This window comes from Carettochelys insculpta, chromosome 9 (assembly GCF_033958435.1).
Source record: "Carettochelys insculpta isolate YL-2023 chromosome 9, ASM3395843v1, whole genome shotgun sequence".
Taxonomy (NCBI): Eukaryota; Metazoa; Chordata; order Testudines; family Carettochelyidae; genus Carettochelys; species Carettochelys insculpta.
The window spans coordinates 44,217,555-44,241,182 of NC_134145.1; the positions used below are offsets into that span (position 1 = coordinate 44,217,555).

General features: G+C 42.9%; 1 protein-coding gene across 6 annotated transcripts in view; it reads left to right on the forward strand.

Moving 5' to 3' along the window:
- GPSM2 (G protein signaling modulator 2) overlaps window positions 1-23,628 on the forward strand; it is a 100,941-nt gene that overhangs the window by 72,727 nt on the left and 4,586 nt on the right. For 4 of the 6 annotated variants that reach the window (XM_075002413.1, XM_075002412.1, XM_075002411.1 and 1 more), the window contains 6 exons: window positions 3,935-4,043; window positions 6,755-6,884; window positions 8,783-8,853; window positions 19,384-19,560; window positions 21,960-22,116; window positions 22,264-22,481. In XM_075002413.1, the coding sequence (XP_074858514.1) occupies window positions 3,935-4,043; window positions 6,755-6,884; window positions 8,783-8,853; window positions 19,384-19,560; window positions 21,960-22,116; window positions 22,264-22,481 (862 nt within the window). Of the gene's footprint in view, window positions 1-3,934; window positions 4,044-6,754; window positions 6,885-8,782; window positions 8,854-19,383; window positions 19,561-21,959; window positions 22,169-22,263; window positions 22,482-23,628 lie in introns of those variants that run through there. The other 2 variants (XM_075002415.1, XM_075002416.1) reach the window with 2 other exon arrangements.

A 23,628-nucleotide genomic window follows, 5' to 3' on the forward strand; every position in this document is an offset into this window, starting at 1 on the left:
GCTTACCCTGTCGTCCTGTCCTACGGATGATCCCAGGGCCTTTCAAGAGCTCTTCCCCTGGGTGGCACAGGACAAGGACACACAGAAGGTGCCTGTAAAGCAATATCGGCTTCTCCACACCATGCAACTGCCTTCCTCGTCCAGGGTGGCACTAATGGGCTAGACCATAAAGAACCTGGTCACAGTGCTCTGGCAAACCCCAGCATCCATTGCCCCTACTAGCAAACAGGCAGAAAAGAAGTACTTTGGGTCCTAAGGATCCCAAATTTCTATTCATAGACCCACAGCCCAACTCTTGTCATGGATGCGGTCCACGACAAAAATAGGTCATTTCGTTTGACCCACCCAAGACAATCAGCAAAAATGGGATATCATGGTCTGAAAGGTTTACTCCTCTAGCACCTTGTTGCTTCAGGTGGCTAATTACATGGAAGTGCTGGCTGACTATGACTATCTAAACTACTCTAAACTCCAGGAAACGGTCCCAGTTCTTCTAGAGCAGCAGTGTCAAGCCATCACTAGCGTTCTCAAGGAGGGGCACATTATCACCAGCTTTGCTGTGCAGTCCACAATATAACAATGTACATTATGGATATAGCAGCTCGAGTCAGAGTCGGCAGTGGTCTTGCGCCATGCATCCTGGCTCATACCCTTGGGATTTCTAAAGGAACTACAGCAGAAGTTTGAGGACCTCCCATTCGATCATCAGCACCTTCTTGCCAAGAAGATGGATGACGTCCTGCAGTCTGTGAAGGACTCCTGGTCTACCTTGCGTGCGCTCGGCATGTACACCCCCCACCCCTCAGTCAAATGGGCCTGCTATTTGCTGTACCAATGGCCTTGAGAGCAGTCCTGGGAGCAGTACTGTTTCAAGCCCCGCCAGAAGCATAGGCCTCAGTGCAGACAGTCAGGCAGGCGACACCAGGGCCAGCAATCCTCAATGCTTGATCCTCTGCTGCCTAAACAACAATTTTGAGGGTGTGGTCGAGAGTCTGATCCATTGTTCTCCAGGCACTACGTAGTTACAGCCATTCGATCATCGCCTTTGCTCCCTCCTTCCTCAGTGGAGGGCCATCACCACGGACAAATGGGTTCTAGAACTTTTGGCACAAGGATACTCCATCCCCTTCACTTCTACACACTCTACCTGGCCTTCTGCCCCATCCCTCTTCAGGGACCCCTCTCATGAGTGTATGCTCGACCAGGAGGTCCAGCATCTCCTCTGATTGGGGGTTGTTGAGCTGGTCCCCACGGAATTCTGGAGCAAGGGGTTCTATTCTACTTATTTCCTCACTCAGAAGAAAAGTAGTGGATGGAGATCAATCTTAAATGTCAGGAGGCTCAACAAATGTACCCTCTACTCATGTTTCAGGATGGTGAGTCTTGCTACCATTATTCTGACTCTGGATGAAAATGATTCTCTCTCAGGTCTTGACCTTCAGGATGTGTATTTCTACATCCCCATCCGTCTGGACAGGGACCTGCTGTCCAAGGTGGTGGCCATCCCACCACACGTTCTCACCTTTCTGCAATGGTGAGCATGCATGGGCAGTGTTTTCACTGGTGTGTCCTTACATTAAGCACCACTGTCCGTCACTCTCATCACAGATGCCTCCCTGCTGTGTTGGGAGGTGCATCTAAGTCCTTACGCGGTGCAGGGCAAGTGGTTATTCAACGGAACAAATGCACCACATCAACCTTCTGGAGCTCCAGGCGGTTCGTTACACCTGCAGACGCTTCCAGCAGCTCCTCACTCGCAGGTTGGTCAATAGTGTCACCGACAACACCACCTGCATGTATCAATTGCCAATGGGGAGTGGCACTTTTCTTGCCCCACCCGTGAACACGGAAGCCATAAAACCTGTGGAAATGGTGTATCCGGCATTGGGTACTCCCTGTGCTCACCTACCTCCCCAGAGTTCTGAATGCCTTTCACCTTCGGGGCAAACCATAATAGACCTGTTTGCAACCAGGGTCAACAGGAAGTGTCATCAGTGCTGTTCCAGGGGAGGAATCAGGAAGCACTCCCTCGGGGGTGCCTTTGCCATACCATGGCCGGTGCCTCTACTGTATGCATTTCCCTCTCCCCACCCCACCCCACTTCTGTTAATCCACAAACTGCTACTCAAGGTCAGGCAGGACTGGGCCCATCTCGTACTGGTGGCCCTGGCATGGCCTAGACAAACTTGGTACCCTTACCTCTTTCAGACATCAGTAGCAGCTCCTCATCCATTTCTTCCTCACCATGACCTTCTGTCATGGGACTTTGGCCACACTCTTCACACCAGTCCTTTAATTTAATATGGAGCTATACGTATCTCATAGGACTGGAAGAGACCTTCAGAGGTCATCAAGTCTAGTTCCCTGCTCTGACAGCAGGACCTATCACCATTCCTGACTTTTTAAAAAAAAAAAAAAAAAAAATATTATTTGCCCCCCACAGGTCCCTAAATGGCCCTCTGAAGGATTGAATGCACAACCCTGGGTCTATCAGGTCCGTGCTCAAACCACTGAGCTATTCCTCCTTCTCTCAAGCTGCATTTTCATGTGTGGCTCCTGCATAGCTTCAAAGTGCCCAAACTCCCTGTTCTGAAGGGGTGAAACACTTTCTCATTAACAGTAGACAAGAATCTACACGCAAGTCCTATCTTTACAAATGGTGACATTTTTCCCTCACACCATTCTCTTGCCTATCCTTCTGGACTGTTTACTCCACCTGCGTCAGTCAGACCTCAGCCTTACTACTGTCTGAGTGCATGCTGTGGCTTTGTCGGCATTACACCAAACAGAGGATGAGTTATCGTTTCTGTCCCAACCCATTACCAAACAGTTCCTGTTGGGTTTCCAGACTGTTTCTATCAGTTCAGTCCCCGATACCCATTTGGGACATCAGTTTTATTCTTCAGTGCCTCATAAAGACATCCGTTGAACCTCTGGTGACATTCACCTGTCCATGAAAGTCTTGTTTTTCGTGGCCCTCGCGTCGAGCCAGCAAGTTGGGGAGCTCACTGCTATGATGACCAAACCTCTTTACACAGTTTTTACTAAAGACAGAGTTACTCATCCCAAGTTTCTCCCTAAGGTTCCTTCTGCGTTTCACATTAACAAACCTATCCACTTACCAATGTTTTTCCCAAAACTGCATTCCGACCCCATTCATGCAGTGTGGCATACCCTGGGCTTCTGCTGGGTGTTGGCCTTTTACGTTGACTGTACGAAGCCACGGCATTAATCTCCTTGGCTATTCCTGTCTTTTATGGAGCAGTCTAATGGTCTGCCTGTATCATCCTAACAACTTTCCAAGTGGATTCCTACCTGCATCCATACTTGTTATGCAACTCATTATAGGGAGCTACTGGCTGCCATAACTGTCCAGGCAACCCCGGCGGTGTACTTGTCTACTGCCTTTCTCAAGAATGTACCGACATGGGCATTTGCAAGGTTTTCCAGTAGTATGTCTGTGAAACATTATGCTCTTCGAGATGTGTGTCCCCATGGGTGCCCTGCTTCCCTTCTTCCTTTCCCTGCTCTGGAGTGTCCTGCTGTATTTGTCAGGTAGAGAAGAAATGGAGGAGCCTGCACTGCATGTGCGCCAAATAGCATGAGGAGGCGCTGCTGCACACGCGTAGCGTGGAGAACTATGGCTATGGAAGAATCTCCAAACACTGGCATGAGAACACACCCATACCCACAGTGGAGCACCTTGGGGACACACATCTTGAAGAGTTATTGTTATTGCATAAGATAAATTACTTTTTCTTAAATCAATTGTTTAAATACTTTGTTAAATGTCTTTGAGTATTATCTTGGTGCTGGAAACAGGCATTTTCCTATGCTTACTGGGCCCAGCAACAGATTCTGCCCAAGAAGCGATAATATGAGACCCTGACTTCTTGTGGTTGCAACTGAATATTTGTTTAAATTGCATTAACAGAATTGGTGAAGGAAGAGCCTGCTGGAGTTTAGGAAATGCGTACACAGCATTAGGAAATCATGACCAAGCTATGCACTTTGCAGGAAAGCATTTAGAAATTTCAAGAGAGGTATGACTTGCATATTCTTATGTCTTGGCTGTTGGCTTTTCCTTTTGAAGCTCTAATGTCACACACCCAGGCTGTATGGCACATCGTGTTTGGAGGAAGAAAATAAAAAATCCATATCACAGTAATGTCATCTGGGTAGGGTAGTTGATTTGTGTATTTACAGTGATCCCAGTAAATATGTGTGAAGAGGAAAAATACTCAGGATGAAACATTGTGACTGTGCATGTTTGTGTCTAATGCATTAGTAATAGGATTCAGGAACAGTCTTTCTGTCTGGTGCCATAGATAAATAAAATAATCATGTTATGTTCTTGGAAAGCAAAACTATAGCATTTCTAGTTTTTTTAAAAAATACTGAGAAAAATTGGCAAAAAAGAGCAACATATGAGTTGTCAGTAGACTAATTCTTTGCTTTCTATTTTCTGTCTTCTTGTAAAATGCTATTTACTTTTTCTGGGTCACATTCTGCAATTGTGGACTGAGGGAGATACATCTGTATCTGTATATCCACATATCTCCCTCAGCCCACAACTGCATATGAAAAATCTCACACACACACACACGTGTGTTCTTGGTATGTGATTTTTACTCATGGGATAGGTGTTCAGAGCATGCAAGAGATATCAGTAGGCATCATTTTAAAAAATGGAAGTTAAATCCCAGTGAGGAAAATAGAAAGGAGTGTAAACTCTGTCAAATAAAGTGTGAAAACATAATAAGAAAAGCCAAAAAGAAGTATGAAGAACAGATAGTCAAATACTCAAAAAATAATAGCAAAATGGTTTTAAGTACATCAGAAGCAGGAAGCCTGCTAAACAATCAGTGTGGCCACTGAATGATCAAGAAGCTAAGGGAGCAGTCAGAGATCATAAGGCCATTGTGAAGAAACTAAATTAATTATTTGCTTCAGTCTTCATGGCTGAGGATATTAGGGAGATTCCTAAACCTAAGCTATTATTTTTAGGTGACATATATGAGGAATTGTCCAAATCTGAGGTGTCATTACAGGAGGTTTTGGAACAAATTTATAAACTTAGTAGTAACAAGCACTGGGACCAGATGGCATTCACCCAAGAGTTCTGAAAGAACTCAGTTATGAAATCGCAGAACTATTAACTGTGGTTCGTAATTTATCCTTTAAATCAGCTTCTGTACCTCATTGACTGGAAGGTAGTTTATGTGATGTCAATATTTAAAAAGGGCTGTAGAGGTGATCCTGGCAATTACAGAACAGTAAGTCTAATGTTAACTGGGTAAATTAGTTGAAACTAAAGTAAAGAATAAAATTGTCAAACACATAGATGAACATAATTTGTTGTGGAAAAGTCAACATAGTTTCTGTAAAGGGAAATCATGCCTTAGTAATCTACTAGAATTCTCTGAGGTGGTGAATATGCATGTGGATAGTGGGATTCAGCAGATATAGTTTACTTAGATTTCCAGAAAGCCTTTGATAAGGTCCCTCACCAAACCCTCTTATGTAAAATAAGTTGTCATGGGATAAGAGGGAAGGGCCTCTCATGGATTGAAAACTGTGGTTAAAAGACAGAAAATAAAGGATAGGAATAAATGGTAAATTTTCAAAATGAAGAGAGGTCCTGTTAGCCTTTTTATAAATGATCTTGAGAAAGGGTTAAACAGTGAGGTGGCAAAATTTGCTGATGATACTAAACTGCTCAAGATAGTTAAAAACAAAGTAGACTGTGAAGAGCTTCAAAAAGATCTCGCAAAACTAAGTGATTGGGAAACAAAATGACAAATGAATTTTAATGTTGATAAATGTAAAGTAATGCACATTAGAAAAAATAATCCTAACTGTGCCTACAAAATGATGGGGGCTAATTTACCTATAGCCACTCAAGAGAGAGAGATATGGGAGTCATTATGGATAGTTGTCTGAAAATGACTGCTCAGCAAATAAAAGAAGCAAACAATGCTAGGAATTATTTAAAAAGGGATGGAGAATAAGACAGAGAATATCTTATTGCCCCTGTGTAAATCCCTGGAATGCCCACATCTTGAATATTGTGTATGGATGTGGTTGTCTCATCTCAAAAAACATATATTGGCATTGGAAAAGGTTCAAAAAAGGTCAACAAAAATGATTAGGAGGTTGGAATGGGTGCAATATGAAGAAAAAATTAAGGGACTGGTACTTTTTAGCTTTGAAAAAAGGAGACTAAAGGTTGTTATGATAGAGCTACACAAAATCATAACTGGTGTGGAAAAAGTGAATGAGGAAAAGTTATTTACTTGTTCTCATAACAAAAGAAGTAGGGGTTACCAAATGAAAGTAAAGGGTAACAGGTTTAAAACGTTTTTCTTTACAAAGTGCATAGTAGGTTTGTGAAACTCCTTGCCAGAGAAGGTTGTACAGACCAAGACTTTAACATTGTTCAAAAAGAACTAGATAACTTAATGGAGGTTAGGTCCATCAGTGAGACCAGGATAGGTAGGTCCAGTACAGGTAGGAATAGTTTCCTTAGCCTCTGTTAGAGGTTGGAAATAGTTGTTAGGAGAGGGATCACTTTGATGATTACCTGTTCTCTTCACTCCCTCTGGGGCATCAGACACTGGCTTCTGTTGGAAGACTGGATACTGGGCTTGATGGAACTTTGGTCTGATCCAGTATGGCCATTCTTATGTTCTTATTAGAAATTTTGAGGAAGCAAATATAACAAATATAAATATTTAAATGCACTTGATTTCAGGTTGGTGATAGAACTGGAGAATTAACAGCTAGACTTAACCTCTCAGATCTCCAGATGGTGCTTGGTCTTAGCTACAGCACAAACAACTCCATGATATCTGAAATCCATGCTGTAGATAGTAGTTTGAATGGTAAGTGCTTCCTTCCAGCATACTTTTTTTTAAGTGAAGTTGGAAGAAAAAATATAATGCTCCTTTATTATTTACAGAGGCGCTCTTGCATTTGTTTTTACTCCCCTACCTCCATACCTTAGTGGACCTTTTTGTCCCTTGTTTGATAAAGGGATCTTTGTATGTTTGAAAGACCTGCATCATGATATCAGACAGGTCTGTAACACATTGTCCCTCTCCAGAAAATGAATAGCCTAACTATGAATTTAAGGAGGGAAGAGAAGCTGATGTTGCTAGGCAGCTCCTCCAGATATTTCTGTCCTCTAATAAAAAGGGAAATTGACAACCTGACTTTTCCAAATTAGAGGAAAAAATGCTTAAGCCAATCTCATTTTAAAAAGTAAACACATTCCTATGCATTTCAGTAGAGCTGGGAAAGACACAAAATTTTGGAAGGTTTTTGGTTTGTTTTTTTTGGGGGGTGGGTGTTGGACTTCATGGTTCACTGTTTACATTTCATCTATTTTAAACAGGAGCAAATATGTAACAGCTTTTCTAAACTAAAAAAAAAATCAAAGACTGATTTTTATGCACCAGATCTCAGGTTTTGCCTTGCCCCTTTCTCCATACCTTTCTTCCTGGCATTAGGGAGCTGACAACAAAAAATAGTGGGTTTTTCTGGTGTTCCTCTTCCTCTGTTGAGGTCCCTAATGATACCTTTCTCTCTCTGCCCCCAAATACCTTTGTGTAGCCTCTTCAAAACCAGAGTTGAAATCTGTGCCTGTGTAGTGTAATGCCAGTTATTTTTAGAAAGTGTGTGGTGTTTTGATGCCAGAGCATAGCATTCTTGGATATAAGAATCTTATCACAAAGAGATCGTCTGCATTTGTTTTTTTTTAAGGTATTTAGCCTTAAACTCTGAAGTGCAAGCCAATTGTGTTCAGCTGGGGTACTTTACAGATACTTATTTCCTGCTAATATTTTTGACTGCATAATTTTGGAGTTTAGAAAAATGCATCATTCCCCTTCATTGGCAACTCAGTTATTTAGTTATCATTTCCAACAGCTTAAGATAAGTTATTAATCCCCTTTATTTGGAACTGGTGAGGCCACATCTGGAGTATTGCGTCTGGGTCCCCCCAAGTATACAAAGGATGTTGATGGATTGGAGAGAGTCCAGCAGAGGGCAACCAAAATGATTAGGGGGTTGGAGCCCATGACCTGTCAGGAGAGGCTGAGGGATTTGGGCTTATTTAGTTTACAGAAGAGAAGAGTGAGAGGTGATTTGAGTGCAGTGTTCAGCTTCGTGAAGGGGGGTTCTGAAGAGCATGGAGGAAGGCTGTTCTCATTAGTGATGGATGGCAGAACAAGGAGCAATGGTCTCAAGCTACAGTGGGGAGGGTCTAGGTTGGATATTAAGAAAAACTATTTTAGTAGGGGTGCATCTACACTGGCAACTAACTTAGAAGTTAACTTTGAAGTTAGGCACTACTTCGAAGTAGCCAGTAGAGAGTCTACACACATTTCCCCTTACTTCAAAGTTAACTTTGAACTTGGGCTCCCTACTTCAAAGTTAACTTCGAAGTAGGGAGCCCAAGTTCGAAGTCCTTACTTCATTCCCAGGAATGGGTGTGCAGGGTGTGTTTAGACACTCAACTTCTAAGTTATAAGTAAGCAACTTTGAAGTTATTTTTGTAGTGTAGACACAGCCTAGGAGGGTGGTGAAACACTGGAATGTGTTACCTAGAGAGGTGGTTGAATTTCCATCCCCAGAGGTCTTTAAGTCCTGGCTGGGATGATTTAGTTGGGGTTGATCCTGCTTTGGACAGGGTGCTGGACGCAGTGACCTCCTGAGGACTCTACTATACCTAAGATTCTATGATTTCTATGATTTAGTCTTATTTCATCTCTTCCCAAAGGTGCAAGACCCAGAGTAGGACGTCGTCACAGTATGGAAAACATGGAACTTATGAAATTAACACCTGAAAAGGTTGATATTCCTTTTCTTTTCTTTCTATTCTGGGTAGAACTGCAGTAATGTTTCGTAGCTGTCAGTGCTCTGAAATGCCTAACATTTATCATTCAAATAAATTCTTCATTCAGATGATAGGAGCATGAGTGTCAGGCCAAGAGAATCAGAAATTGTGTATCAATAGCTAAATTGGCAGTAAAATCTTGATCAGTGAAATGAAGTGTCAGATACAATCTTGAGAAGTCAGAGCCATATTCAAAAACTGACTATGGCAAACAGTATTCATGTTCAAAAGCACAATGCTATCAATCCTGTATAATGGTTTACTGGAGGATGTTTCTTAGGGATGTAGGAGGGAAAATATTTTCTATAGTACACATGAGAAGAATAAAGCATTCTCTGCATTTGCTCTAAGAGCTTCAGTTTGCCTGGCAAGCCAAGAAGGGATTCAGAGGAAAAGGACAGGGAAACTGTTCAGAGACCTTGGTAGTACCAGTCGTTCTTCAGCTGTGAAACAATTTTGTCTTTTTATTTATTAATGTATCATAATTTGTATAATATATTTTGGCTGAGGCTCTCAGAACATTTGCAAATAATTAAGCTTTTCAACATCCGTGTTAAGTAGATGTATTATTTTAGAAATGCAAAAGGTTCAGTGACATCCCATGTTCACACAAGAAGTCTGTCAGAGCTGGAAATAGAACAGAGGTTTCCTGACTAGTAGCAATAACTCTTGCCCATGAGGTTAAGGTATATCTAAAGTGAAACTGTGTGCCTTACAATCCAAGTTGGAAAATTTGTGTAAATCCATATTTCCCAAAGATTTTAATAGGAGGTTGGAACTTCTGCTTCACCCTCCATCCTGGGACACTCTTCATCTCCATAATTTCCAATGGTACAAAACTTGTTCACTAGTTTTGCGGGTAAGATGATTTAATATCTTCTAGAAGTGACATGTTGGGTGGCTGATGGTGCTCAAGTTTTATTTCTTGCACTCTGAGCCCCTGCTGGCACTAAGTGGTTAAATGGTAACATCCTTAAAGTATATTCCACGGGGGCTCCAGCTTTGCATGGCAAACCAGCAAGTGGTCCTGTGCTGCTATGCTTACAGTTCCTGGCCATTTCTGTCTAAATTCCAGGTGGTGTTAGTTGCAGACTCTTATCTCAGAGTTTGCTGTAATAGTGAAGAAGGGTAAGGTGGTGATCAGGACCTCTTTTCAAGCCACCCTGGTCTCATCAGACATGCCCATTTGTGACAGGGCCATTCCTGTGAGGTGTTCACAGGCCAAGGTGGGACTGCCACCCCAGGCCTCAAGTTTTGTGGGCCCCTGTGGCATCTACCTTAGCCATCTGTGGATGGGGGTGGGAAGGATTACCTGGGGCAGGGCATGGGCAGGTGGTGACAGCAGCAGGGGATATCCTCCTCCACTCCCATCTTCCCCCACCCTGCAATCGCCAAGCGGTGTGAGCTGCAGCCTGCTCTGATCCACTGTGGCCTTCCACGTGAAGTTGGGTTCGGCAAACCAAGAGGCTTTGGTGGAGCAGAACAAGCTGCTTCTTGCATCCTGTGGTGGGGAGGGAGGCCAGGATTTGGTGACCCCCTGCTGCTGCTGCCACCTGCCTCTTGTAATCCCTGGTCAGATTGGTCAGGGGGCAGGCAGGGTGTGAGTGGAGTGGGAAAGGGGTGAGGCGTGCGGCACTGGGGAGATGCTGCCAAGGGTCCTGCTCCTGGGACACTGTGGAGAGGGGCTACTCCCCCTCAGGATAGCCCTGGCTTTAGGTGTCAAGGCTCCTAGCAGATATACAGAATGCAGTCCAGGACTTGCCATTTGACTGTGCTGAATTATTCACCAAACGAAAGGACTTGAGATGGAACTGTCTGAAAGATTTGAGGGCAACCCTCTAATCTTTGGGAATCCACATCCCAGGATCCCAGAGGAAGCTGTTTATACCTCACCCTTCCTCAGGCTTCTATTATGGATCCCCGAGGCAGGACTTTCATAAATGCTGGAGCTGGAACAATAGCAGCCGACCATCTCAATCCTCTCTCGGGCCAGGGTTCATCTAAGCAGTCCCCTGGCTCAAAGCAAAACTCTTGAAGATATACTCGAGTATGAAGCCCCATCCCCATATCTTGATCCTTTCCCTCCATATATGAACCATCTACCCCACTTCTGCCATGCCTGGGTCCAGATTATCTCTGCTTGTGGGGTCCTGAGAACAGTAGAGGTAGACTGTTCTATTCAATTCTGTTCTCTCCTCCCTACCGACACCCATTCCCTCTGCAGGGACTCTTCTCACAAACAGCTACCGGAAGTTTAATTGCTCCTCACTCTAGGGGTGATAGAGGAGGGCAAGTGGTTCAACTCCCAGTATTTCCTTGTCTCCAAAGCCACAGATGAGCTGAGCCCTATCATAGATCTGTGAGAACTCAATGTATTCATGTTATTCTTTCTCTGACTCCCATGGACTAGTACACCACCCTTGACTTGAAAGATCCAGACTTTCACATCCATATTATCCTGGCCCACAAGCAGTTTTTCTTTATTGTGATCAATGGCCAGCACTGCCAGTTCAAAGTGCTTCTGTTTGGGCTCTCAGTGGTCCCATGGATATTCACAAATTGCATGGCAGATGTGGCATCCTTCCTCCTCAGACAACAGGTGCAGGTCTTCTCATATCTAGATGACTGACTCATCAAGGGCAAATAATGATCACAAGTGGTGGAAAACAAGACACTGGCACATGCCACGTTCTTCAGGGTGGAGGTCATACTAAATGCACCCAAGTCAATGCTATTCCTGACTCAGAAAATAGCATTCATCAGGGCCTTCCTGGACTCCACCTAGCCCGGGCTTTCCTGCTTGAGTTGCACTTTCAGTGACATCATTGAAAGCCTCTGCTGTTTTCCAGCAACAATGGCCAGAACATGTATGAAACTACTGGGGCATATGTTGGCCTGCAGTTATGTAATCAAGCATTCCAGATTCTGACTTTGCCCCTACAGCATGGTTGATGCAGGTGTACAGACCAGTCAGGACTTGGCAGAATAGGCATGCTCCCTCCTCCAGTTCTCAAGTCCCTCTGTTGGTGGCTGCAGCCACAGGTGGTCTGCTTGGGAGCGCCCTTCTCCAAAATATAGTCCTAGCTATCATTTGACATGGATGCCTTGGCATTGGGATGGGGAGCTGTCAGGGCTGCTTCCCCACTCTGACACTCTAAGTGCAGAAAGTAGGGACCTGCACAAACCTTAAAAATGCCTTGCTTCTGTAGGCTCTGCTTTGGGAAAAAAAAATCTCCCCAAGGTCACAGATGCCTTGACCTTGGGAGATAGCTGCCAGCACCCAAGTGAGAAAACTCCTCTTTAGAACCCAGTAGGACACACTTGGGATGTCTCCCTGTGGGGTAACCACAAGATCTTAACCCTCCCTTACGAGAGAGCTTGAAAACAATGAGGAAGAAAAATTTTGCTGTAATCTGATAGCTGACCTTGCTTTTGGCTGGCATTCACACGTACTCTCTCTAGAACACAGAAATCAAAAACATTGCCTTACAAAAAGAAATTTATTCACAAAACAACAGATGGAAAAATACCAAGGAAATAACTAAACCCACTTTGTTGCTGGATATAATAAAACAACTTAAAATATTCCAGTTGCAGTATGGAGAATTACTTCCCTCGGATTCAGGTTCGAAGTTCCAGATTACAGGGGGAAAAAATCAACTCAGCCTGAGAAGTTCCACACCAGTTCCAGAAATAAACATAACCTGATCGTGTATAACTAAACATTTCCATTCTATTTACATATCTGCGCTCTGATTATGATGTGGCCTGGAGATTTTCTGGATTCATTCCAGCTGCTTAGGATCAGTCCCGGTTTTCTCTGCATCAGCCACACAAAGACCCCTGAGGCTGCAATTGTTCTCAGTTTAAAAGAATTTCTCTTTCTTCCATTGGCTTACCTGACTGCCCCAACAGAGAGATGCCTCTAAGGGTTAACCCTTTTGATATTGTTCATTCATGACAGGAGCACATCCGGACAATACCAGAACACAAACTTGTGGTACCAGGCAGAATGATAGTTGCACCTCAGTGTCAGAGAAGTGAGGGTGGTCTGTCTGGCATGTTCGATATTCCAGGCCCATATTTAGGGCAAATGTGCATCAATACTGATGGCCATCATCACAGAAATTTCTATTAAATGAACAGAATGGTGCCCACTCCTCTCCTTTGCCAGGAAGCCCTTGAGCTGTGGAACTTCTGTATTGTCCATTCATTCCAGCAAGAGGCATCATACCTGCCAGGGATCCAAAAGAAGCTAGCCAATCAGCTCAGCTGCTCATTTATCAGCCATGAATGGATATCAGAGTGACTATCACCCTCACTATCTTCCAGAGGTGGGGCTCATCCCACGTAGACTTGTTTGTTTTGTGGAACAACAGGAAATGCCAGCAGTTATGCTCCTTTCCAAGCATCAGCCCCAGGTCCTGTGAGGACAATTTTCACTTTTGCAGATATGTCATCTGCTATATGTGTTGCTGCCCTTCCCTCTCGTGTACAAGGTTCAGCAGGTTAGGGCATTGGTGATCTTGGTAGTGCCAGCACGGTCCTGCCAACACAGATTCAACAGCATGGTGAAGAAATCAGAATGAAAAATCCATGGTTGAACTAGTCAGAACTTCAGTGCTTGGATTCAGTTTTGGGAAGTAGAAAACCCTGCATTCAACCCATTCACTTGGCAAACTAGAAACAGTTCTTGCTCTGGTGTCTACAGAAGAATATACCTCCACAACAGACTTTGATTCCTTTTATTTTAGAATACGTGCTGGACCTGAAACAGCAGGGTTTGGTGACCTCGTTTATCAAGATATACCTGTTTGCCAGTTGGAGTCTTTCATCTGTGGTGGAAGGTAGTTTGCTTCCTCAAGGAATTGGACAGGCTACACTCACAGCCTCTTCCTCTTCGGGACTTTACTCTGATTCTCTAAAGGCTTATGTGTCTTGCCCCGTTCACCCCGCCCCCACCCTTCAAACTTATGGCAACTTGCTCTCAGCTCTATGTCAATGCTCAAAGATAGCTTTCCTGGTGACGATAAATTCAACCAGAAGGATCTTTAAATTCAAGTGGCTGACATCTGAGTCCCCCTACTCAATCTTTTTTTATAAGGACAAGGTGCAACTATATTTGCATCCTACATTTCACCTTAAGGTAGTCTCCCACTTTCATGTAAATCAGCACATATTTGTACCTGTGTTCTTTCCTAAACTGCATGTCAATGAAGGAGAAATGTGTGCCTCCATTTCCTGGATGTTAGGCTTGCCCTCACCTTCTAAATCAAATGCACAAAGAAAGTTTCCACAGTTCTTTGTCACTATTTCTGAGAGGGTGAAAGGACTTCCCATCTCTTGCTAACATATCTCATCCTGGAACACATAGTGCATCAGAAGGTGCTATGATCTGGTTAAGACTCCAGCCCTGAAATTAACAGCACACACTACAAAAGCTCAGGCTTGATATGCTGCATTTGTCATGCAGGTCTCCATTCAGGAGATATGCAGGACAGCAACATGGTCTTTCATCCACACTTTCACTTCACATTATACAATTACTCCACAGGCTACAGAAGACACAGCCTTTGATACGGAAATACTGCAATCTGCAACAGGGCGAACAACAACAAGGTGAATGCCTTTTCCCAGGGCATTGCTTGGGTGTCACCTAATTGGAATGGACATGAGCAAGCACTTGCAGAAAAAAGGTTATATATCTTATTGTAAAGACACTGTTGCTCATGTCCATTCCAAATCCAACCATCTCCCCTCTGTTGGAGTATCCCCACAAGCAGGAACTGAGCAGCTGGCAGTTTGGCAGAGACCAGTATAAAGCCCCATGAAAACACCACATCCGAGGCTCCCCAGCTGACTAGATGGGCACCACTAGGGCAAAACCTGATAATTTTGCATGTGGTGCATGTGCACACGCTTAATTGGAATGGACACGAGCAATATGTTTTGAACAACAGTTATGAAAAGGTAGTAATATTTTCCCAAGGTGTCTTTATAATACAACAAAACTCAGTACCATAGCTGTAACAAAGGACTTCTCTCAAAAATAGGTGGCATCTCCTAAAATTGGCACTTTCTAGTCCAGCAATATCCCCTGTCTAGCAGGATCAGAGATGTTCCTGGTTCAGAGTGCTGGGCAGTAGGGAAAGTTGCAGTCTTCATCCTCCAACAATCCGGAGGGGATGGAGCCAGCATCCCTGTCAGCCCCTGGGGGGGCAACTGTGTGGGTCAGAGCAACCCCGGGTGTGGGGGCACATCACAGACATCCCCACAGGTCTGGAGCAAGCTTCCCTCATCAGCCCTGTGGGGAGCAGCATAGGCAAGAGCTCCATCTAAAGTGCAGGCCTTGGCGCCCACCAAGCAGGGGGTGGGGGTGGGGGTGGGGTTGTGGCTAAGGAGCCAGTGGCTGGGAAACTCCCCTTATCCAGCAAATTCTTTTGTTTAGGATCAGTCAGGTCCCAACCATGCTGGACCAGGAGGGAGGTGCAACCTCTACTACTGTTACAGATTTGAAGTTTAACTGATGAGGTTCTAAGGCCCTAATAGGGGAGGGATGGAGAAGGCCCAGCATAGAAGCTTGTTCTCTGAATAGGAATCTGGTGTCTCACATTTACTCATCTTATGTTCCTGCTTTTTTTCTGTTTTGGTAGTTGCCTTTCCTTTCAGAGACATGCTGCTATCGTTGTCTGGCATCTGTGCAACAAAGGAGAAGTCAGGGTGAATTTTTGTTTTAGAAAATAATTTTGAATGGAATTTGTTGGAAATAGAAATTTGTTTTGTACTTTATTCTGTTAGGCGAAGAGGAAGACTGTGAACGTTTCCTTTTTGGTTGCTTTTGTGATAGATCACTTAGGCTGTGGCCACACGTGGCCAAACCTTCAAAATAGCCATGCAAATAGCCAAATTGAAGAATACTAATGAAGCGCTGGATTGAAATTCAGCGCCTCATTAGCATTCGCATGCCTTCGTCCATGGTGCTTCAAAAGCGCACAGCTCAGCGTGGCTACGTGGGGGTCCTTTTCGAAAGAACCCCGCACATTTCAAAATCCCCTTATTCCTCTCAGCTGAGGGGAATAAGGGGATTTCAAAACGTGCAGTGTCCTTTCGAAAAGGACCCCCGTGTAGCTGCGCCAAGCCATGCCTATTCAAAAGCAGTGGGAAGCGTGTGAATGCTAATGAGGCGCTGAATATTCAATTCAGCGCATCATTAGTATTCTTCGATTTGGCCATTTGCATGGCCATTTTAAAGGTTTAGCCAAGTGTGTTCATAGCCTTAGAGTATCTCCTTTATTGCCATTTTCTTCTCTAAGCCTGACTGCAGAGGACTTTCTGGCCGTGTCTACACTAGCCAAAAACTTCAAAATGGCCATGCAAATGGCCATTTCGAAGTTACTAATGAAGTAATGAAATACGTATTCAGCACCTCATTAGCATGCGGGCGGCCGCGGCACTCTGAAATTGATGCGGCTCGCCACCATGCGGCTCGTCCAGATGGGGCTCCTTTTCGAAAGGACCCCAGCTACTTCGAAGTCCCCTTATTCCCATCTGGTCATAGGAATAAGGGAACTTCGAAGTTGCCGGGGTCCTTTCAGAAAGGACCTGTTTGGACGAGCTGCATCAATTTCGAAGTGCTGCGGCTGCCCGCATGCTAATGAGGCGCTGAATATGTATTTCAGCGTTTCATTGGTAAACTTCGAAATGGCCATTTTGAAGTTTATGGCTAGTGTAGACATAGTCTCTGTGTTTTAGAGAAGAATTCAGTGTAAAGCTGGTTGGGTATATGTTGAGTCCTGCATAGTTATTTTACCAGATTGTTGGATTAGACTGGGCATTTATAATTCTAAAGTGTGGGAAATGTCAGCAGTCTGCCAAATCTGCCTGCATACTTCAGGCATCCATACTGAACAGCTTTCCTGCCCATTGTTATGTAGGAAATGCTTCCTGTTTGTTTCTAATGTAAATGTCGTCAAATGTGATGTTTTGTCAACCGGGTGTCAAATTATGATTCAAATATATTATAGTGTTTCCTGTTAGTGATGTGCAACTGGGTGTCAACTATGATGGGGGCTAATTTAGCTAAAACTAATCAGGAAAGAGATCTTGGAGTCATTGTGAATAGTTCTCTGAAAACATCCACACTGTGCAGCGGTAGTCAAAAAAGCAAACAGGATATTAGGAATCATTGAAAAACAGAGAATAAGATGGAGAATCTCTTATTGTCTTTATATAAAACCCTGGTATTCCCACATCCTGAATACTGTGTAGAGCTGTGGTCCCCTCATCTCAAAAAAAGATATATTTGGCATTAGAAAAGGGGAACTAAAATGATTACGGGTTTGGAACAGGTGCCACATGAAGAGAGATTAAAGAGACTGGGACTTTTCATCTGACAAAAGAGGAGACTTGGGTGGGGGGGATATGATAGACGTGTATAAAATTATGAGAGGTGTGGAGAAAATGAACAAGGCAAAAATTATTTACTTATTCCCATAATATAAAAACAACGTGACACAATGAAATTAACATGCAGCAGGCTTAAAATGAATAAAAGGAAATTCCTTCACACAACGCACAGTCAACCTGTGAAATTCCATGCAGAGGAGGTTGTGAAGTCTAGGACTATAACAGGGTTTTAAAAACAGCTAGATAATAAATTCATGGAGGTTAGGTCCATTAATGGCTTTTAGCCAGGATGGGTAAGGAATGGGGTCCTTAGCTCCCCTCTGTCAGAGGCTGGAAATGGATGGCAGGAGAGAGATATTACCTGTTCAGTTCACTCCCTCTGGGGTACTGGGCATTGGCCGCTCTTGGCAGACGGCATAGTGGGCTAGATGGACCTTTGGTCTGACCTGGTATAGCCATTCTTATGGTTCTTCTCAGAAGACAGGCTTTCAGGCTCCATATTCCCAGTGTCAAAATCTGAAACAGGCAGAACTAAATTCATCTCAGTGTAGCCAGTGGAATTGCATCTGATGAATTTGACCCATAAAGTTTGTTACAGATATGAAACCATTCATTTTTACAATCGTCTGCTGTGTAGAACTTGTACTGTTTGTAAAAAGACTTTGTTCAAGTTCCTGGCATTGCTGAATTAGAAGTATGATTAATTAGGGTTTTTATTATGAACATAATTTTGGGTGACTTAACACTGCCTACACTGTAATCTGAGAAATGCAGCAGTGTCAAATTTGGTGGTGTTAGGCTGATGTTTGTGCAGGTTGAAAATGAAAAGAGAAGCTACTGGTGTCCCTGCCAGGAGCCCTCCTTCTGGGAGGAAGGAAGAAGAATGGCCAATTCTGGCTTGAGGGGCAAGTTCTTTAGGTGCTGGTGGATTAACAGCACTGAAGACTCACAGATAGCACTTCTAATAAGGTTGTAGCTTGCGATTCAGCCCAGTGCTTGAGAGTAGAACCCTGAAAAGTTATGGATATCCACTTTCTATCTACACCTGCAAACCATCTGTGTGGATGGTGGCTGGATGTGGATACAAATTTTATATCTGATGACCTGTAAATTTGCATATATCCACAGATTTTTTTTGTGGATAGCAGATTGTTTGCAGATATAAATTCTGTATCTGCATAGGCTTCTATTTAGAAGAGTGAAATTAATCAGATGCCACACATGTAGGAATACCACTTTTAATTTCTGTTTGGAACTAGTGAGGGATAGAAGAGTAAATTTATATGTAGGTTTCTTTTAAAAAATAACATCTTAAAAAGAAAATCTGTGTTGCTTTTTGGAACAGAATTTGGGGATCACCAAATAAAATTAACAGACAGAAAGTTTAAGACAAAGTATTTCTTCACATAACATGCAGTCTGCCTGTAGAACTCTTTGTCACAGGATGTTTTGAAGGCCGATACTGTAACAAGATTAAAAAAAGGACTAAAGTTCGAAGACCATAGGTCTGTCTATGGCTATTAGCCATTAATAGGTAAGGTTGCAAAACCACCCTGTGAAGTGACCCCAGCATGCTGATTGCCAGAAGCTGGGAGTGGGCAACAGAAGCTAAATCACATGAAATTACCTTCTTTATTCAGTCCCTCTGAAGTACCCTACATTGGTCTTGTCAGAAGACAAGAATATTGACCTAGATGGACCACTGATCTGATCCAATATGGCTGTTCTTGTGTTTATGTTTAGGAGGTTTGACTGTCTGAGGGAATGAAAAGTTTACTACTACTTATGATACAGTACTAAATTTCACTGGCAAGATTTTAAGTCTATTACTGTCTCTGAATAGAATGTTCTTTGATTCACTGACATTGAGCTCATATCCTATAGTGTAGTAGTATTGTATGTTAGAGAGTCACAGGCCAAGTGATGTAACCCAACAGTTAAATATTGTTCATCCATCTACTGAAAAGAAAATGCGTAATCTAGAAATTCTTTACTGATGGGGAGGAGTGAAACTAATCAGATGATAGGCAGCAGCAAATGCAAAGAAAGTTTGTTTCATATGACTCTTATTTTCTTAGATTCAGAACTGGAACAGTGACATTCTTGCTAAACAGAAACCCATAGTCACCAAATCTTCAGCAAAGCTGCACTTTGTAAACCGACTAAAAGGCAAAAAGTACAAAAATGGCACATCCTCTAAAGTTCTGCAGGATGCCAGTAATTCTATTGATCATCGACTTCCAAGCTGTCAGAGGGTATGTTTGGAGAATTAAACAGGTTTAATTGTTTGCTTCATGAAAATTTCTAAATTACAAAACAGTGCTTCTCTCTGGAGCTGTATTAATTTTGGTTCTTATTTGTTCACTTGATTAGAAAAATGTGTGTGAAGTACAGAATTTGCTTTATCACAGGATTAATATATAGGTTCAGTTACACGTTATATTGTAAGAGAGAAGTAGCTGTTTTAGTCAGTATTCTAACAAAACAAGAGCAGTCATGTAGCACTTTAAATACTAACAAAATTATTTATTAGGTGATGAGCATTTTTGGGACAGACCTGCTTCTTCAGATCTATATAATTTCCAGTCCAGACCCAGATATATATAGTACAGAGGTCCAAAAATTGCAATAAAAACTGACAAATCAAATACATGAACTGAAAAGGGGGGTTGAGGAGTGGGGGTTGTTAAGTGTCTTGCCTGAGATCATTATGAACCTTGAAGGGATTCAGTCCTTGTAATGCATGAGATAATTCTTTGTCCATACCAAGTGTTAATGTGTCATATGTGAATATGAAGCCCAGTTCATAAATCTCCCTATGTAATATGTTTTTAAAGTCTCTTTGTTGTAGGACACATATTCTTAGGTCTTTAACAGAATGGCCCACTCCATTGAAATGCTCACTGACCGGCTTATGTGTACTGAGATTCCTGATGCCCGCTCTGCGTCCATTCATTCTTTGGAAAAGTGTTTATCCAGTTTGTCCAATGTACATTGTAGAGGGGCATTGCTTGGACATGAGGTACATGAGAATGAGCCCAAGCTTATAATTAACATGGTTACGTCCATTGCTGGTATTCCCAGAGTTAAATATGTAGACAAAGTTGGCAATGGGGTTTGTTGCAAGGAAAAGTTCCAGGATTAGTATTACTGTGGTGTAGCCTTGTGATTACTAGTGAGAAGCTTTCTAAAGTTGGGAGGTTGTCTTTTGGAGAGAACAGGTCTGGCACCTAGGGCCTTCTGGAGTGTAGCATCATGATCTAGAATAGGCTGTAGGTTTTTAATGATGCATTGCAGGGATTTGAGCTGCGGGCTATAGGTAATGACAAGTAGTGTTCTGTTATTGGCCTTCTTGGACCTGTCTTGAAGTAGCTGGTTTCTGGGTATTTGTCTGGCCCTGTCAACTGGCTTTTTTTAACTTCTCCCAGTTGGTAATTCAGTTTTATGAATGCTTGGTAGAGATCTTGAAGTTTTCGGTCTCTGTCAGTAGATCCAGAGTAGATGCGATTGTATTTAAGGGCTTGACTATAAATGATGGATTGTGTAGTGTGCTGGGTGGAAGCTAGAGGCATGCAGATAAGTGTAGCAGTTAGTGGGTTTCTGGTACAGAGTGGTGTTGATGTGGCCATCAATGATTTGTACTGTGGTATCCAGGAAATGTCTCTCTCGTGTGGAATAGTCAAGACTGAGATTCATGGTGGGGTGCAGGATGTTAAAATCTCTTTGGAATTTTTCCAGAGTCTCTTTACCATGGATCCAAATGATAAAGATGTCATCTATGTAGCATACGTAAAGGAAGGATAATAGAGGACAAGAGCTGAGGAACTGTTGTGCTAAATTAGCCATAAATATTGTGGGACCATGCGGCTGCCCATAGTCATGCTGGTAATCTGGACATATAAGTTGTCCCCAAATTGGAAATAATTGTGGGTAAGAACAAAGTTACATAGGTCCGTGAGCATTTCAGTGGAGCGGCCCATTCTGTTAAAGACCTGAGAATATGCATCCTACAAAAAAGAAACTCTAAAAACATATTACATAGGGAGATTTGTGAACTGGGCTTCATATTTAAATTCAACACAATAACACTTAGTTGTTGTCTTTGTTCATACCATCTCATGCCTTACAAGGAGTGCTTCCCTTCCTTTGAGGTTCGTAGTAATCTCTGGCAAGACACTTAACATCTTCCACCTGGTTCCTTCAGTTATATAAATCTGAAGAAGTGGATCTGTCCCACGAAAGCTCATCACCTAATAAATCACTTTGTTAGTCTTTAAAGTGCTACTTGATTGCTGTTTTGTTTTGTTACGTGTTTGTTTGCAAGGTTAAAAAAGAAAGTTAATAAGGTCAGAGAAGTGACTATTTGTGCTATGGCGAACTAGTGCATTATCAGAGAAGATGTCTCTGGCTGATAACCTGGCAGCTTCATTTTCCTGGTGACTACTAACTCTGCCAGATAATGCTCACTCTTCAATTGTTTTAAAAAATCTTGCACAATCGGACTTATTTTGTTTCTTGATCATTGTATTCCATTGTAACCTTGTGTTTAAACAATATCCCAGTATCAAACATGCATGGATTAAACTGCTGTATCTCCTGCATTAGAGTTCAGTAACAAACAATCATAACCCGACTTTCTTGCCTGTCTTTTCAGAAAAACAGCCCTGATATGACTGGAGATGAAGGGTTTTTTGACTTGCTGAGCCGGTTTCAGAGCAACAGAATGGATGACCAGAGATGCTGTTTCCAGGAGAAGTGCAAAATAACAGCTGCAGCAGCCTCCTCCACTCCACCCAAGACAATGAAAAAATGTACTTTTTTTATTGTTTGAAAACGTCCATCCAAATCATGTGCCTCTCTTAGGTCGATGTTAGTCTTTTAAACTGTTTTAACACACAAGATTTACTGTTTCTTGCACATTTCCTGACTAACATGTTTGCTTTTCCTTCTGTCTTCAGCCTTTTCTACTTCCATGGTGTCACCACATACTGATGAATTTTTAGATCTCCTTGCAAGCTCACAAAGCCGCCGCCTAGATGATCAGCGAGCCAGCTTTGGCAATTTGCCTGGTCTTCGTCTTAATAAGCACAATAGTGAGTCAGTCTTTGGCCACCTAATGACTAGCAACAACAGAGAAACAGATGATGACTTCTTTGATATATTAATAAAGTGTCAAGTAAGTCAATAAGAATAGTATGTGGGAAAAAATTGTGCTTAGTAACAAGGAGTAAGACATCAGACTGAAGGTCAAAAATGGGGATGATGACTATCTGTAGAGCAAAAAGTGCAAAGTGCTGTAATATGTGCAGATTGGAGAGAGAATTCTGTGAGTTGTTCATTTTTTTTAAATTTGTCACTGCTATATTTACACTCAACATCAGTGAGACACTGGATACTAGTAATATTAGGCTCTAATTTCAATCTGTTAATGAAAATTCCTATTTAATCTTGAAAACTGAGCATATTGAGGTTCTTAGAATGCTTGTTCATATCTATTCCATGTTAGATGTGTGCACACAACATGCACAGTTGCTGAGAATTTTTTTCCATAGTGGTATCTATCCTACACCTGGGGCCTGTTCACAGCAGCCATACTGAAGGCATCAAGAAATCTAGTATTTTTCCTAGTGTCACCCATGCCCTAGATCCTCAACTAGGCTGTCATTGAAGGTGACCCTTCCAGACAGAAATCCTCCCTCTGCCACCTCCATGGTCTCTGACATGGCATCTGTGTTCAGTTTCACAGCACTAATCCCCAGGTTTGTGACTCATATTCCCATCATATTCCCAGACTAATGGTGACTGGCTCCCCAGTACCACTCCAGCACATGGAAGCAGCAGTGGCTCTACCATGGTCTCTGTGGGAGGAATTCTCATTGGTGTTTAAGGAGACAGCAGCATTAGCCTTGTGGCACTGGACCCTCCTCAGGTGCTTGGCCATTAGAGCAGTGGCTGGTACAATGGCAAACATTGGAACCAAGGATCCTGCTCACACGTTGTCTTTGGTAGTGTCCCAAGAGGCAAAAAACAGCATCACCCCAGTTGCTGCTGAACTTGGACTCCAAACCTGGTACCAAGACACTGACAATGGTCCCAGTGGAAGCAACCCCAGCAGTGGAGGAACCAGCCACTCCGACAGAGGTAGCCTCTTTCATCTTCTTCCCCACATGGAGGTCTTGAGTCTTGCCAGTGTACTGCTTCCGTATGATTTCAGGGTTCATCAAGAGCTCTGCAAACTGGTCACCACAAGTTGGAGGTGGAGGAGCTCAATGGGAACCCAGGGATAGTTTGTCATTTTAGCTGCAGAGGTCCCTTCCTGCTTG